At 44.1% G+C, this 16,823-nt stretch overlaps 2 protein-coding genes across 6 annotated transcripts in view; both read left to right on the top strand.

The window, feature by feature from the left end:
- TPM3 (tropomyosin 3) overlaps nucleotides 1–5,740 on the top strand; it is a 29,143-nt gene extending 23,403 nt beyond the window's left edge. For all 5 annotated transcript variants that reach the window (XM_045876454.3, XM_045876456.3, XM_045876458.1 and 2 more), the window contains one exon: nucleotides 4,399–5,740. In XM_045876454.3, the coding sequence (XP_045732410.1) occupies nucleotides 4,399–4,481 (83 nt within the window). In that variant the 3' untranslated portion in view covers nucleotides 4,482–5,740. The remainder of the gene's footprint in view (nucleotides 1–4,398) is intronic.
- Nucleotides 5,741–5,827: 87 nt separating this feature from the next.
- Nucleotides 5,828–16,823, top strand: part of NUP210L (nucleoporin 210 like) — an 89,372-nt gene continuing 78,376 nt past the window's right edge. Inside the window, exons 1-4 of the mRNA XM_064593601.1 lie at nucleotides 5,828–5,963; nucleotides 6,392–6,945; nucleotides 8,694–8,830; nucleotides 16,312–16,443. Of these exons, the coding sequence (XP_064449671.1) occupies nucleotides 6,746–6,945; nucleotides 8,694–8,830; nucleotides 16,312–16,443 (469 nt within the window). The 5' untranslated portion in view covers nucleotides 5,828–5,963; nucleotides 6,392–6,745. The remainder of the gene's footprint in view (nucleotides 5,964–6,391; nucleotides 6,946–8,693; nucleotides 8,831–16,311; nucleotides 16,444–16,823) is intronic.

Here is a 16,823-nt window from a genome sequence, read left to right as displayed (position 1 = left end):
GAGGGCCAGAGGGAGAAGCAGACTCCCCGCCAAGCAGGGAGCCCGATGCGGGACTCGATCCCGGGACTCCAGGACCGTGACCTGAGCTGAAGGCAGTGGCTTAACCAGTTGAGCCACCCAGGTGCCCTCTTAATTTCTGAGAATGAACCACAGGCTGATGTGTTAAGAGTCCTTTCTAGCCCTCCTTGTTACTGTTTTTGGGATGAGGCGCAACATGGGACTGGATCCCAAGTCACCTGCTGTGCAGAACTGCCCTGTAGTGTTGGGTAGCCTTATCTTAGCTCCACCCAGTCTCTTCCTTTCTCATGCTATTGGTTGGATACCCCCCAGCCTTAATATTAGGGGGAAGTTAAAAAAAAAAAAAAAAGGCAAAACCTGTTCCTTCTCATGTCTGGAATTGTGATGCTTTAGAGTGTGCACAGTTCCTTTACTCTTAAGCCTTTCCACTCCCTTTTCCTGTTAGGGAATGAAATGGACCTGATTCAGACCAGTGAAGCCTAAGGATGTCTAGCATCCATGGGATCATTCCCTAATTAATTGGACATGCCCAAAAGGAACATCAGACCAAATGGATTCTCTGGCTTGCCTTTTTTTGTTTTATTTTGCTGTTACCAGGAAACCAAGAACTTAATGAGCTGGTATCTGATCCTGAATTTCTAGTTACTAGAGATAGCAAGGTTAGAAACCTTACGTATGAAGTTCAAGGTGAGAGAATAACCACATTTATCTTTTGACCTTCTGTCATTCTTAGGGAACTGTGTGTCCTAGGATTTAATCAGGCAAGAAAATGCTTCCATTTCTATCTCTTTATTTCCCTAACTGGAACCAGACCCTCACTGACCAAGCTGTTTTGAGGGACTAGATTCTGACAACGCCCTTCTTGCCCAGGACAGGAGTGGGAGTCCCACTAACTAATTTGGATGCTACAGAAGAGTCAGGTGGCACTTAGAATCTGTATATAACACCACAGAAAGCCCAAGAAATGAGAGTTCACAAATTTGGACCCCTGCATTTGTCAGGGATGCCCCAATGAATATGACAGGTCCAATCCCAGGCCTCGTGGAGCTTGAAGACTAGTGTAGGGTTTCTCAATGGTGGACTTTGGTCATTTAAACCAGGAAAATTATGGGATGTACAGAACAGTCCTACTTATTGCTGTCCCCTAACCAATAAATATGTGTAGGGTCCTCTAGTTATTGGGACAATTAAAACCTGCCCCACACATCTCCAAATTTCCTTCCAAGGGGAGAGAACAGGCAATAATACCACATGTATTGAGAACCACTGGTTTAATGGGAAGTGAAATTTTAAAAGTTCGCTCTAATTCTGCCCTATAATACAACTATTATTTTGGTTATTCCCTCCCAGGATCATTTTGTATACTTACGTTTTCTGTTCTGATAGTGTACATAAAGTGGCAAGTATTCTTAGGTCCATATTGGTCACCAGCTTCCAGGTAGAGCTGGAGAAAACCTCTGCCCAGAGGGCAAGGTGCCTGAGCAATGCACCTTGACTGTGGGCACAATCAGCCCACAAATGCACTTGATTTTTAAGACAGAAGAGTATATCTTTATATTGAGGTCCTGAGACCATTTTGAAACAGACTGTAAAACGTAGGAAGAAACTTGGTTGTGAACTTGAGAGTCGGAGATCAGGAAGGTCCGTCCCCAAATTCCTATTACGCCTGTGCTGGTCAGATGGGTTTGGTTTCTCTGTACCCCCTCTTTAAGGTGCACTTCAAGTGGAAAATAAAGTCAGTGATTTAAGTACTTAACTACTCTTAACCAGGAATGCTTTTGGTTATGGGAAACAGCTTAACCATAGCTTAAATAAATAGGAGACTTAACTTTTCTCCTGTAATAACAAGTCCAGATTAGAGCAACTGTGGCCTGGTGTGGCTGGGTTTCTGTGAATTCTCTTGGCCCTCTCTTGAGGTTGAAATCTGTAACTTTCACCCTCACATCCATGTTAAGGCAAGAAAGAAAGCTAGTTTTCCCAGAAGCCTTCCAGCAGACTACCCCCTGTATCTCATTGGCTAGAACTGTATCCCATAATCACCCCTAACTGCAAGGGAGTCTGGAAAAACAGAACAGGATAATCGTGATTCACCTTCCTTGGGGCTGGACATGCTGCCGCCCTAACAGGATTTTTGAAAAGGGGGGTGGGGGTTTGATGGATAGGCCCCTAAGATCGGTTAACCATTGAGCACCTACAACAAGGAGCATTAGAAAGTAGGATTGAATGGGTATAGGGAGGGATATTGATCCCAATTTATCCTTCATAATGCTGTACTGAGTGCTTTTTTTTTTTTTAAGATTTTTTTTTATTTGTCAGAGAGAGAGGAAGAGCGCACAAGTAGAGGGAGGAGCAGGCTCAATCCCAGGACCCAGGGACTTGATCCCAGGACTCAGGGATCATGACCTGAGCTGAAAGCAGATGCTTAACTGACTGAGCCCCCCAGGCGCCCCTACATTGAATGGTTTTACAGAAAATGTTCCAGCTTTTCCCTTCAGTTTCTGTCAAACCCTGATTACAAGCCAACTGTGTTCCCTCCTTTGCCCTGTTGCACTTGTCTGTTTCTCAACCCAGGGAATAAATACCTTTGTAAAGGAGATAGAGATACTTTTTTCTTTCTTAAAATGTTGTCCTTCCAACTTGTCAGTCAAGATATTTTATTTTGTTCCTCTGTTGGTCTTTCTACCACCTGACTGACTCTTTCTGCCCTCTGTCTGAGTCCTCCTTGTATCCACCCTGCCTTTCAGATGCATGTTACATATATCAGCTAGTCAAAAGTCTCAAGAGTTTACTTTTGGTACTCTACTAACCTCCCCTTTTTCTCTTTCTCCTCTGTTTCCTCTCCTCTTCTTTCCTCTCCCTGGTGCTGCTGCAGAGTGTGTCTACAGCCAACTTGAGCGAAACCGCGTGCTCTCTAGCCAGCTGAAGCTAATGCTGCATGATCTCTGTGACTGACGGGCAGGGCTCACTGGTGCCCATTAAGCCGAGCATACTGCTCACACCACTGACCTGGACCCCAGCAAAAGGCTGATTGTTTTTTTTTAAAGTCATTTTGCCCTAAGCAAAAAAAAAAAAAAAAATTTTTTTTTAAGATTTTATTTATTTATTTGAGAGAGAGTGAGCATGAGCAGGGAGGAGAGGGAGAAGCAGACTCCCTGCTGAGCAGAGAGCCCAATGCAGGACTCGATCCCAGGACCCTGAGATCGTGACCTGCGCGGAAGGCAGATGCTTAACCGACTGAGCCACCCAAGCGCCCCACAAGTTGCTTTTTAATTGGGGCAGTGAGAATATTGTTGACTTCCTAATCGTACTGGAGAGTGAGGACAGTTGACACTGCATTTCTGTCCCTTTCAAGAGATAACGGGTGATGAAGGGAGGGGCCTGAGAGATCATAGTGAGGAACCTGGAGAGTTTTCTGGTGTCCACCCTTACTTGCTGCTCTTTAACCTGTGCATTGACTGAAGGCTGTGTTCCGCCTGCGTGGATGTTTTCTAACAATAAAAGGACCAATTGGATAAGATGTCGTGACTGCTTCATCTGCAGGCCCAGAGATGGGCCCTTCTGACTGGGTGGAAAAAAGGGAAGGGAAAGAAGGGGGTATGGGGTATTAACAGTTCCATGTTGAGTATTTGCCCCTTGCCACCAGAGTAGTCTGAGTGGTTTGCTTGCTGAGCAGATTAGATTTTCCTTGGTGTTCAAGCCACTGGTTTCCTTCTTGACATTTTTCTTCTTGCTTCTTTTTCCATGTGTAATTGTAAGTAACTCTCACAGGCTAGTTTTGGAGAATAGCTCTACAAAAATCGCAGTTGAGGTTTTGCTTATATGTTTGGTTTATTCTTGGCTTTGTGTTCTTTAGTGATTCTGTGATAGGCTATGGGGGTCTTTCATGTATCCCACCAGTTGTTCCTTTCCGTGTTGGAGGAAGCCTATATAACACATGAGGTTCCTCTTGTACCCTTCTCAGGCTGAGACTCTGTTTTTACTGGTAGGAACATGCCCATCCTTGTTCTCAGTGGTCACACCCCAGTGAGCCTTGTCAAGTAGGTACTGTCCTTTGGGCAAAGCCCAGAAGAAAGGATGGCTGATGCTTAAGGCTTCCTCCTTCAGTGACTGAAAACTGAAAGCCTTGGTTGGATGTGGGTGAATGAGGAAATGAGTGATAAGGTCTCCAGCCTCCTCCCCCAGAAGTACAGCAACACCTGCAACTCCAGCTGGAAAGCCAGAGGCCCTGCAGAAGCAAATGGTGCAGTGGCTCACGCCTGTGTCTGAGAAGGCAGCCGCTTTGTTAGTCCGCAGCTTGCCTGCAGCGGGAGTGATTCTCAGAGTGGGTAGACCTTGACGTTTACTTCTAGTTTTGTAACATCTCTCCTTTACCCCCATTAGATAAGCTGAAATGCACCAAAGAGGAGCACCTCTGTACACAAAGGATGCTGGACCAGACTCTGCTTGACCTGAATGAGATGTAGAGCACCCCAGTCCCGCCCTGCCGCTGCTCCTCCCTCTGATCCCGACTCCGCTGAGGCCAGCCTGCCCGAAGCTGGCCTTGAAACCGAGGGCTGATCTTTAACTGGAAGGCTGCTTTCTCCTTTTGCCGCCTCTCCCACCCCAACCCCTGTGTCTTTTTCGCCGAACTGTCTCTGCCTCTCCCTAGAGATTCCAGTTGGGCTTGAGGCTGAGCACCTTTGGGAACAATGTTTAAGGGAATGTGAGCACAATGCAAAGTGTCTTTAAAAGCATGTTGTGATGTACACATTTTGTAATTACCTTTTTTTGTTGTTGTTGATGTAGCAACCATTTGTAAAACATTCCAAATAATTCCACAGTTCTGAAGCAGCAGTCTGTTCCCTTCCTCACATTTGGAAAGTAACTTTTCAGTTTAGTGCATACTGCCCTCTCCACAGAGGAGGCAGGGGCCTGCCTTACTGAGAGCCAGAGCCCGGAAAGAGACCCACTCTGGGAAGCTTCATTGCTTTGTCCAAAGTACCAGCCAGATTAGAAAGGTGATTCCAGGAGGAGTGGCCAAAAAAGTGTGGCTCAGGGTTTCAGCTTTAAGGTATCTTCGAGCAACTTTATTTTTTAATTTTTTTTTTTTTTCCATCAGAAGTGACCAAACAAATTAAGATGGTGAGACCTCTGTCTGAGACCAAATCCTTATCCTGTCTTTACCCTAACTGCCCACGGAATGGATCATGTTCCCTTTATGTTGAGGTGACAGCTTATTTTCTCTCCTGCCTCCTTGAAGGAAAAAAAGAAAATTATGTGTTTGCCACTGATTTAGCCATATGAAACAAACTCATCTCATCACCCTTTGCTGGGTCCAAAGCTGCTGTGTCTGAAGTGCCATCTTGTGCTTTGTATCAGTTAGTGCTGGAGAAATCTTGAATAGATTATGTACAAAACTGTTTTTAAATTTTATATTATTTTGAAACTTTGCTTCTTTAGGGTTGGGGCACATTGGCCACCCTGTCTGGCTAAGAACTCTCTACAGTCTGTGGGCTGACAGTGTGCTGATCTTTTAAAGTTTCTTTCCCTCCCCAATTCCCCTTTTTGGTGAGGTTTCTGTGAGGCCTGTTAGGTGTGCATCCTGCAGCTTATTGGCTTAAAATGCACTCTCCTTTGGTGTGCTCTCTGGGGGCCGATGGGGAGAAAGAAACCCATAGTGCAGACTGTTTTGATACTGAAAATTGACAAGTGTCTTTTTGAAATAAAGAACCAGTCCCTCTAATCCTTAGACCTACTTGACTTTTATTTACTAATCCCGTTGTGCTTTCTCCACAGGAACTATGCAGTTTGAGTGAAAAATCAGATCTTTGTGGGTGGTAGCAACAGGATTTAGTGGGGCTCGCACGCTGTGGAGCAGACCCAAACTGGGCTCGAAAGTCAGCTCAGAGATTCGTACTCGTGTGTCCTGATGTAAATAATGTGGTTTCCCCATCTGTAAAATAAAGGTACTGTGTGTTCCAGGGTGAGTGTGGGCCGTAGAGAGAATAGTACGTGCCAGGCCTCTTACAGTTCATTTGGCACCGGCACGTTCCGGGCGAGCTGTACCTTTTCCCTTTCCGCGGTGTTCGTTTCACAAGCCATGGCCTCGGGGCTCCTTAGAGGACTTCGGCGGCCTCTGACGCTGGTCCCGCGACGGCCTCTGAGCTGGCACTTGGTGCCCCGCTGCCGTTTGGAGGAAACGCGTGAACCCGCAGCTCCGAGCGCCTGGCGACGGCGGCTGCCGCCGGGAGGCGCGCCGAGCATCGCCGCGCTCTGGCCTGGGGGCTGGACACGCGCGTGCCTTCCTCGGCCAAGCCCAGCTCGTTATCCGGGAAGTTCTTACTCATACTACATTTTCGTTTACACTGGGACTGGGGACTTTTCCCACTTACAGGCACGGACCAGTGCTGCTTGGAAATTACGGCACGACCCATTTTTGGCTAGGAACCGAACACAGGGTAGGCAGCAGAGGAAATGAAACCGGGAGAGGTTAGCACTGCCCAGATGTTCCGCTGCTTTACCGTGAAAAAGATCTGCCGCCGGAGAAGTTCCCGGGAAGTTGCCCTCCGAGCGGCGGGCCCGCCTCGCCTCGCCGCGCGCCGCCGCGACAAGCGCTCCCTGCAGGAACTCCCACAATTCCCAGCCGGGGGGAGGCCCCGCCTCCCGCGACGTCGCGCCCGCGGATTGGCCGGCGTTGGGGCCGGGCCTCGACCGTAGAAGAGCGGGAACTGGAGAGCGGGTGGTCGCCATGACGGGCTTTGGGGCCCCGCGTCTCCGGCGCGGCCGGCCGTTTGTGGGCCGGCCTGCCCCCGGCGTCGCGCTGCTGCTTCAGTGTTTGCTTGGGGCCCTGGCCAACAAGCTCAACGTGCCGCAGGTGTTGCTCCCCTTCGGCCGGGAGCCAGGCCGCGTGCCCTTCCTGCTGGAGGCGCAGCGGGGCTGCTACACCTGGTGAGGGGTGGGGCCCCGAGACTTCGCGCCCCCTCGGCCCTGCAGGGCGGACGGGCTTCCCTCGACGAGGATGCCGCCGCAGCGCCTTTCCTGTGGGGCAGCCCCGGGGCGGGAGGCGGCCCCGCACGGCCTGAGGAGGCGTCGGGGGCGGGGCTTGGGGTTGGCCGCGGGGGCCCTCACCGACGGATGGGCCGGGGCTTTCTTCCCGAGGGGCTCGGGACGCCGCTCACGGCCTTGTGGGTGAGTCCCTGCACCCCACTTCGCCGAGGAGCGAGGTGAGGCCCCGAGACCGGGAAGTGGGGAGACTCGCCTCGGGGGGAGAGGAGGCCTGCCCGGGGGAGCGCTTTGCCGCCGGCGTGAGGGCGTGTTGGGGAGCCTCCTCCACGCCGAGGGGAAGTGGGCGCCGCCGCACCACGGGGCTGGATTGCCCTCTCCTGACTCCCGAGAGAGGCCGTGAGGCCGTGCGGGGAGAGAAGTTCAGCCGCCGCTGTGAGGCAGGGGAAGGGGGTCGCGCCTGGAACATGGCCCCGTGTGCGCGATGCACGGAAGATTTTACTGACTTATTTGGGGGAGAGAGCACAAGCCGGGGAGCGGCAGAGGGAGAAGCAGACTCCGCTCAGCAGGAGCCGATCCCTGGGCTGGATCCCAAGGCGCTGGGGTCATGACCTGAGCCGAGGCAGACGCATAACCGCCTGAGGGATCCAGGCGCCCCAAAACATGTTCTTAAATTGTATTTTGAGTTGCACTCACACCTCATAGTTTAGGCAGTTTTTCTGTCTTGACAGCCCAGTTTTAAGATTGGACAAAACTCATTCCTCACAGTATGAGAAATGTGTGTCTCTCATTATTGGAAACAAAACATCAGTCCGTTGTTCTGTTTTGTTTTTTTTTAAAGATTTTATTTATTTATTGGAGGGAGGGAGAGCACGTGTGCATGCACAGAGGGAGAGGGAGAGGCAGAGTCCCCGCTGAGTAGGGAGCTGGATTTGGGGCTTGATCCCAGGACCCTGAGATCATAACTTGAGCTGAAGGCAGAGGCTTAACCCAGTCACCCCGGCACCCCCATCAATCCTGTTTTTACGTACTGAGGGAAGAATGGAACAACCTTATTTTTTAAAGATTTTATTTATTTGAGAGAGCAAGAGCAGGGGGCAGAGGGAGAAGTAAGGCTCCTCGCAGAGCAGAGAGCCCTATGTGGGGCTCGATCCCAGGACCTTGGGATCATGACCTGAGCCAAAAGCAGACGCTTAACTGAGCCACCCAGGCGCCCCTGCAATCTTATTTTAAATATCAAGGGAGGAATATAATACATGTGTAACATTGCACAAGGGATCACTGGGAAAAGGTTCTGATCAGTCTCACTGAAATCCTGTGTCTCTAAGCATGGTTTAAATGACACTTTAAAGAGTGTAGTTTATGGGCGCCTGGGTGGCTCAGTTGGTTAAGCGACTGCCTTCGGCTCAGGTCATGATCCTGGAGTCCCGGGATCGAGTCCCGCATCGGGCTCCCTGCTCGGCGGGGAGCCTGCTTCTGCCTCTGACCCTGCCCCCTCTCATGTGCTCTCTCTCTCTCATTCTCTCTGTCTCAAATAAGTAAAATCTTTAAAAAAAAAAAAAATAAATAAATAGTGTCATTTAAATACACCAGGTAATGTGTAACATGGAAAAACTATAAGAATCTGTGTTCTCCTGAAAGTTAATTTTAGCCCACAGTCTTATTTCAAACTCTTAAGTATTTTATTTTGACAGGCATTCCACCCATCATGATGCAGTAACTGTTGAGCCTTTATATGAAAATGGCACCTTATGTTCTCAAAAAGCTATGCTCATTGCTGAATCTACCCAACCGATACGCCTCAGCAGTATTATTCTTGCTCGAGAGATAGGTATGTTGAGAGAAAACACACTGTGAAATCGTTCATCTAGAGTAGAATAATCTGATATCTTTATACATGGTTAATACAAATGGTGTTGGCTTCAAATGATAAGTAGAAAAAAAGCAATCTGCAGAATAACCCTAATTGTGGTGTCCTATTCTGTGACTTTTTTTTTTAAGATTTTATTTATTTATTTGACAGAGAGAGACACAGTGAAAGAGGGAACACAAGCGGGGGAGCGGGAGAGGGAGAAGCAGGCCTCCCGCGGAGCAGGGAGCCCGAGGCGGGGCTCGATCCCAGGACCCCGGGATCGTGACCTGAGCCGAAGGCAGACGCTTAACCACTGAACCACCCAGGCACCCCCAACTTCTTTAATATATCTAGTACCTGGTGTGGTGCCTGAGACAGAGTAGAAACCCTAGTTTTTTCGAATCCTTGAAGAAAAGAAGGAATTATTTATTGGAACTAGCTTAGGTGTTAAGGTCTGAGGTGGGTCTTGAGTAAGGCAAAAGGAACTAAAAACGCTAGTACTTAGAGTGTGGTCTGTGAACCTGTGTCATCAGCAGCATCAGTATCACTTGGAGTCCTAGAAATGTAAATCCTTGGAGTGCCTGGCCGTCTCAGTTGGTGGAGCATGCGACTCTTTATCTCTAGGTTGGAAGTTCAAGCCCCACCCTGGGTGTAGAGATTATTTAAATATAAAACCTTGAAGGGAAAAGAGTGTACTTGGTGACCTTCCCGGGTCGTTGGCCGTGCGGGTTGGGGCAGCCTGAGTTAGGGGTCCTGTGCTGAGATGATTCAAAGCCTTGTTAAAAAATGTTTGGGTCCCCATGAGGCCCTGCTCTACCCAACTTTACCAGATTTGGGTAGGAATGGAGTTCATGGGCTTCATCGTTCATAAAATCAGGATTGCTGATAAAAGAAGTAAAGCTTTGAAAATTTCAAGTCCTGCACCTGCTCATAGTCATCATTGACCAGCTTTACTTAGAGTACAGATGGAATGTCATTTTGACTGTAAATCTCAGCAATCTCTGTTAGGTGGGAACATGGAGCATTGCTGTACACTTGTAGATGTGTTGTTTCCTGTGTGGTGTGAATAAATGTAACTGTGAGATGCCAAAAAGAAAGAAAAATGTAAATTCTCAGACCCCATCTCAGTTCTGCTGAATTAGAATCTCAGGAATGGGTCCAGGGAATTAAGCTCTCCAGTGATTCTCATGCATTACTAAAGTCTGGAAGCACTGCACCAGTCTTTTTTAGATTAGAGCAGCTGGAGAAATCCTATTTGTATCCAAAATCAAAGCAAGGCTTTTTGTATCCCAGAGTTTCTGGCACTTCATTGCTACATTGATAGGCCAGAAATACCTGTATAGTTTTATAAATATTTTGATAAATGATACATCTATACTATGTTATTAAAGAGAAGTTAAAGTTGTTTGGTATACCATATTTCATATGATTGAAGATGCCATCTAGTATAAAGCTGTTTTTTTTAATGTACCACTAAGATAAACATAGCCAACTAAACTATGCTTTTCTTCGCTTAGAATTTCTATTTTATACCTACAGAAGAACTAAGACTTAATTAGATGGTTATTTTTATTATGTTTCACTCTCATGCTTAATAAAAAGGAAAATATAAATAAAATAAACTGGCTAAGATATTTCTAAAACTACCATAGTGTTTCTGTCTCAGATGAAACACTTTTTCACTGGGAATCATCAATGTCTGTGTTTATCCCCACAATATCGTCCTCTGTGCCAGTAAGACTGTTATGGATGCAGTATTTCTTAAAAGAATCAATTAAAAACAAAACATGTAAAAGCTGGGGCACCTGGCTAGCTCAGTTGGAAGAGTGTGTAGCTTTTTTTTTAAGATTTTAATTTTCAGTAATCTATATACCCAAAGTGGGGCTGGAACTCATAACTCTTAGATCAAGAGTCACATTCTCCACCAACTGGGCCAGCCAATCGCCCCAAGAGTGTGTAACTCTTGATCTCGGGGTTGTGAGTTTGAGTCCCACACTGGGTATAGAGATTACTTAAGTAAATAAAACTTAAAAAAAAACCCTAAAAGCTAAATATTGGGCTCTTAAGTTAGCTTTGCAATTATATGGATATGTTGTGGGGCTTTTTTCTAGTTATGGAAAAGTGCCCGGCACATCTGAGCTACTACCCTTCTCACCCCATCTCCTTAATCATTTGATTCCCAGGAGATTAAAGAGTGTCACTCTTGGCCACCAGATTTTCTTCCTACCACTAATATCCATTCTACAAGTTTTGATGCTGGCCTTTTAATGTTCTCACATATGCAATCAATCACAACTATGTTGTGACTGCTGCCTGGCTGACAGCAAGTGAACGATGTCATCAGTTATAAGATAAAACTCAATTTCAGAGATGTTAAAATATCAAAAACTGTCCTAGAATCAGTGAAATATGGTATGAGGACTCTCAAAGGTGAGAATATTTGAGGAACATGTCTTACAGGGCAGCTACAATAGAGAAGGTTAGAAAAGAAGAATCGTATTGGTCACATAAGCAATTTTTAAATGTAATTACTTTTAACTACATGAATTCACTCTGATATCAAAAGATACATTTACACAATTGCTAGGAAAAATGTCAAATCTGGCTCTCAGCTTAATTTCATCTAACTTATAAGTATTCCAAAGTTAAGTATCTTTTAAATCAGCTTTCCCAATTTTGCTAAACTCTCAATAATAAATTGCCAGTTTCAGTGTTCTACCAGGTAACATTCTCATCTGAGTGGAAAAGAGCACTCTGAAAGGGCGGGGTGGGAGAGGGAGAGGACATTGTGAAAGGGAAGCATATGCCTAAGAGAGATTGTTCATTCATTTGATGAATATTTATTGAAATGCCTAGTAACTGTAAGGTGTCTGTAAAGATAGAAAGATTTAAGCACTCCATTGGTATTTAGGTACTTAGAATTTTATGATGTTTTTGTCAACACTGTAGTGAAGCAAATTAGTGGCTGTGATGGAGATGATGGATAGAAGTGATAGACTCTAGGGGGCTTGTTTTATTTGGTAAGAATGCTACATTTCTTTTGATTTTTGTTTTGCTTTGACTAGGTGCTACTTCATTTGGTAAAACCTTCAAAGAATATAAAAGGTTATATAGTGAAAAAGTAAGCCTTTAATCTTTCTCCAGGAGAGTCACTTTTCTGTATCCTTCAGAGGCAGTCTAAATATATGAATATGCCCTTTTTCTAGTGGGAAATCTAGATTTTTAACCTTAGGTAAAGGACACGTGGAGGAGTTTAGAGATGAAGGCATGATTTTAGCTGACATGGAAGAGGAAGAAAGGGTTTGAATAAATGGATGATTTTGGTGCAGGGTGAGAGGAATATAGGGTGATCCGTACTTATTGTGGTATGCTCAGCATGTTGTTGATGTTCCGTAAATACTTACAGGTTGATTAGTTGATACAGTGGAATATAATTGTATAAACAAGAGGAGTTGATTTGGAAGCTAGGATAAATATGAGAATCAGGGAAGGCAGGAAATATTTGCCATTTCTGCTCCCTCTCTTTTGCTCCTGGCTCTGCATCCCTTTGGTTCTTGCAATACTGGTTTCATTCTCTTTATTTTTTTCTTCTTCCTAATTCATCTCCCTGGATCAACTCTCGTCCTCTCTATTTCATTCATTTTTCTTTCTTTATTACCTTGCTCCTGTGTGGACCTGAAGTATACCTGAAGTAATATGAACATGTAGATAAGAAAATTCATTATATTATTTAATAAAGTTATTCATTTTTTTTAGAAGATTTTATTTATTTATTTGACAGAGGGAGAGACAGTGAAAGAGGGAACACAAGCAGGGGGAGTGGGAGAGGGAGAAGCAGGCTTCCTGCTGAGCAGGGAGCCCAATGTGGGGCTCGATCCCAGGACCCCGGGATCACGACCCGAGCCGAAGGCAGCTGTTCGACCGACTGAGCCACCCAGGTGCCCCTAAAGTTATTCATTTTTATCTTTAGAGGTAAGTTGAGCACCTGGGTGGTTCAGTTGGTTAAGTGTCTGACTCTTGATTTTGGCTCAGGTCATGATCTCAAGAGTTGTGAGATGGAGCCCCTGTCAGGCTCCGCATGGGCGTGGAGCCTGCTTAAGATTTTCTCTCGCTCCCTCTGCCCCTCCCCTTACCTGTCCTTGTCCAAAAAAAAAAAAACCTGCTTAAAAATTAAAAAAAAAAAAAAAAAGTAAATTGAAGGTATGGTATTTCTCTTAATCACTCTAAATTTTCCTATGATTCATACAAGGTAATTTTTTTCTTTATGGTCGATGGCCATGTATTGAAAAGCTTATTTTTTTTTTTTTTTTTTTTTTTTAAGATTTTATTTATTTATTTGAGAGAGAGAGAATGAGAGACAGAGAGCTCGAGAGGGAAGAGGGCAGAGGGAGAAGCAGACTCCCTGCCGAGCAGGGAGCCCGATGCGGGACTCGATCCCGGGACTCCAGGATCATGACCTGAGCCGAAGGCAGTCGCTTAACCAACTGAGCCACCCAGGCACCCTATTGAAAAGCTTATTGCTATTGAAGTGGTTAGATGGGTAGTCTTTGCGTGCACAAGGCTTTTCATATTTTTATGTAAGTTCACAGCTACTTCTGTCCTATGATTGCCCTATGTATTTCTCCACAGAAGAAAAGTATTTAATTTCCTGTTTAATTAGGTTATCCAGTGCCTAATTATCTAGTATATATTATGTAGGGTCACCCTTCCTTCCTTTGCCATCCTTGGAACACTTCCTTAATAGTATGTTTTACCAGCAGATCCCGTGAGATTTCAGCTTCTCTTGGTTCTTAATGATAGCTCCCGTATTTTGGTCTTCATTTCTTTCTTTTTTTTTTTTTAAGATTTTATTTCTTTATTTGACAGAGAGAGTGAGCACAAGCAGTGGGAGCGGCAGGCAGAGGGAGAAGCAGGCTCCCTGCTGAGCAAGGACCCTGATGCGGGACTTGATCCCAGGACCCTGGGATCATGACCTGAGCTGAAGGCAGACACTTCACCAACTGAGTCACCCAGGCTTCCCATTCTTCATTTCTTTTAACTTCAGGTTCTGTTCAATTAAATATTAAGTAAAAGATTAATCAAGTAAATTTTTAAAATATTTTCTTTTGAAATAATATTAAATTTACAGAAGCAATGCAAAGATAGTACAAAGAGTTCCCATATACTCTTGACCCAGTTTTCTTTAATATTCCACTAATGTCCTTTTTCTGGTCTAGGATTTAATTCAAGACACCACATTAGTAAACTACATTATTGTGTTTCCTTCATCTCCTGTGACTATGACAGTTTCCACCCAGGCATCCCTTCTTTTATGGAATTTTTAAATCGAAGGAAAATGTTAATCAGGTAATATAGGCAAGCGCCCCTCAAAAAAGGCCAAGGAGCATCAAAATATGCTCTATTTCAGGCAAAGCTATACTTCCTTTCACAAGAAACACAAAAACTGACTTAATCATCCTGAAACTATATTTACACTGGGGTTCAACAAATAAGTAAATACACTGTAGATACTGAGTGTCAGGTTTCTCGTTACCAGAGAAAGGAATTACACTGTGGTGCAAGATTAGAACCAAAGATATCACTATGATTTCATGTTTACATTAATATATACACAGAAAAATAGACATAGAAATACAGATATGTGTATATACATATACTTCCTCACACTGTCTGCTGAGAGGGCCAAGGGACAGTCAACAGTACCAGCAGCAAGCACACTAGCAGCAGATCTTGGTTTCTAAATACAGCTCTCTAACAGAAAGAACCAGGACTCCTTGAGGAAATAGCTGGGCAGGAGAAAATACAAGATGGGCCTGGCTCATCTTATAGGGCTAGAAAGTAAGGAAGTACTACAACTAATTACTTAATTAAGATGGGGCAAGCCCAAAGGACACAGGAGTCAACCTGAAAGAGTTCCTAATGGCCAAAGCTAGAAAAACTGGAGTAACAAAATAAATTATGATAGTATTGGATTATAAACCAAAAATAAATATCCATGAGTCAATACTTACATAAATGATGAATAAATAAATGAGAACTTGTTTGTAAGATATAAGTTACCTTCCTTACAGAAGAATGCTATTAAAGTGTGGGAAGGATTAGGGAAATAGAAAATCACCATCAGAACTCCACAGTAGGGCTGCCTGGGTGGCTCAGTCAGTTAAGCGTCTGCCTTCAGCTCAGGTCATGATCCCAGGGTCCTGTGATCGAGCCCCTGCATCAGGCTCCCTGCTCAGCGGGAAGCCTCCTTCTCCCTCTGCATGCCGTTCCCTCTGCTTGTGTGCACTCTCTCTCTCTGACAAATAAATAAATAAATATTTTTTAAAAAATAAAAATAAATAAAAATTCCATAAAAGCGGATCCACAGCTAGGAACAGGGTTTACCCTTGATGTCCATTGGTAATTTTGGGTATTGTAGTGGTAGTTACTTTGCTTTTGTTTCTTGTAGATGAAGCTAAAAGTAAAAAAATATACAGTTATAACAGCAGAATGAGACAGCTATGTAGGCAGTTCTCTAACACATGGTAAATATGAGAGGTGGGGTTATTGTTAAAAGATAGTACAAAACAGTTTTTATTTCATCCTCATTTCATTCTATACTGTTTCTTTTTGTGTTTCTGAAGTTCACTGTGGCTATATTGACCAGAGCTCTGGTTGGGTCTAATACACTGTTGCCAGGCTTTTTAACCTCAGAGAGAAAAATTTATTGGTAGGACTGACATATGGTTGTCACCCTTTTACTTTCTGAAACAAATACATTAAAAAAAATCTAATGCCATAATTTCATAAGAGAAAAAACTTTAATACTTCAAAGCTCAGAATATAATAATAAAGTATATTCCTTTATTATTTTTTTAAGATTTTATTTTTAAGTAATCTCTACCAGTGTGGGGCTCAGTCTCACAACCCCAAGATCAAGAGTTGCATGCTCCACTGACTGACCTAGCCAGGTACCCCTAAAATATATTCCTTCAAAGTGAATACATTTAATTTTATTACTCATTATATTAAGGTTCTTACCTTTCTCATTTTTCCATGGATGAATGAAAATATTATAGATCAGTGTTTGAGAATGACTGGTCTGTTATCTCTCTTTTTTTTTTTTAAGATTTTATTTATTTATTCATAAGAGACAGAGAGAGAGAGAGAGAGAGAGGCAGAGGGAGAAGCAGGCTCCCCGCTGAGCAGGGACCCCGATGCAGGACTCGATCCCAGGACCCTGAGATCATGACCTGAGCCGAAGGCAGACGCTTAACCAACTGAGCCACCCAGGCGCCCTGGTCTATTGTCCCTTATAAACAGACTTTTGAATTTTTCATTATGCTCTTTTCTTCCACAGGTTGAAAGCAACTGTTATAGCCTTTCTTTTTTATAATATAGAATAAGCTTTTGAGTGTTTGAGACATTTAATAGATTCATGACCTAATGAATTAAATTCTAAGTTTTTGGGTTCATCATAGTGACTGACCATGAACTGCGCTGTGATGTTAAGGTTGATGTGATAGACAGCATTGAAATTATATCTCGAACCCGGGAACTCTATGTAGATGATTCACCACTGGAACTGATGGTGAGGGCATTGGATGCTGAAGGTAAGGGACTCAGAAGATTCAACAAAATTACCTAAAATAAAGTAATACTCCTTTGTGTTTAGTACTTGGAAAAAAAGCAACTTGAGAGATAAAAGTAGATTAGAAATAGTATTTATTTTTTTATATGAAGTTCATGTACATGAGGAATTGATAATTATGAGTATGGTTCAATGTATTAACTACATACTTTCATAAAATTTTTCTGCTATATTTAATTATTGGTTATCTCAGAAGTTTTCTTAAATATCCGGATGGTCCCTAGATCAGCCATTAAGAACATTTGTGTGGAATTTATTACTAGCTCTGTTTTGGTCAGTCCACTTTCTATAGCCAGGGGAATTATGTGTTAACCTTTGAAAAAAATTTATAATTTTATCTTT

The sequence above is a fragment of the Mirounga angustirostris genome, unplaced genomic scaffold (assembly GCF_029215605.1).
Source record: "Mirounga angustirostris isolate CCGP_5_RB_7025 unplaced genomic scaffold, mMirAng1.0.hap1 SCAF_6, whole genome shotgun sequence".
NCBI lineage: Eukaryota > Metazoa > Chordata > Mammalia > Carnivora > Phocidae > Mirounga > Mirounga angustirostris.
Note: the sequence above shows the minus strand (reverse complement) of the source record. Positions and strands in the feature narration are given on the sequence as shown.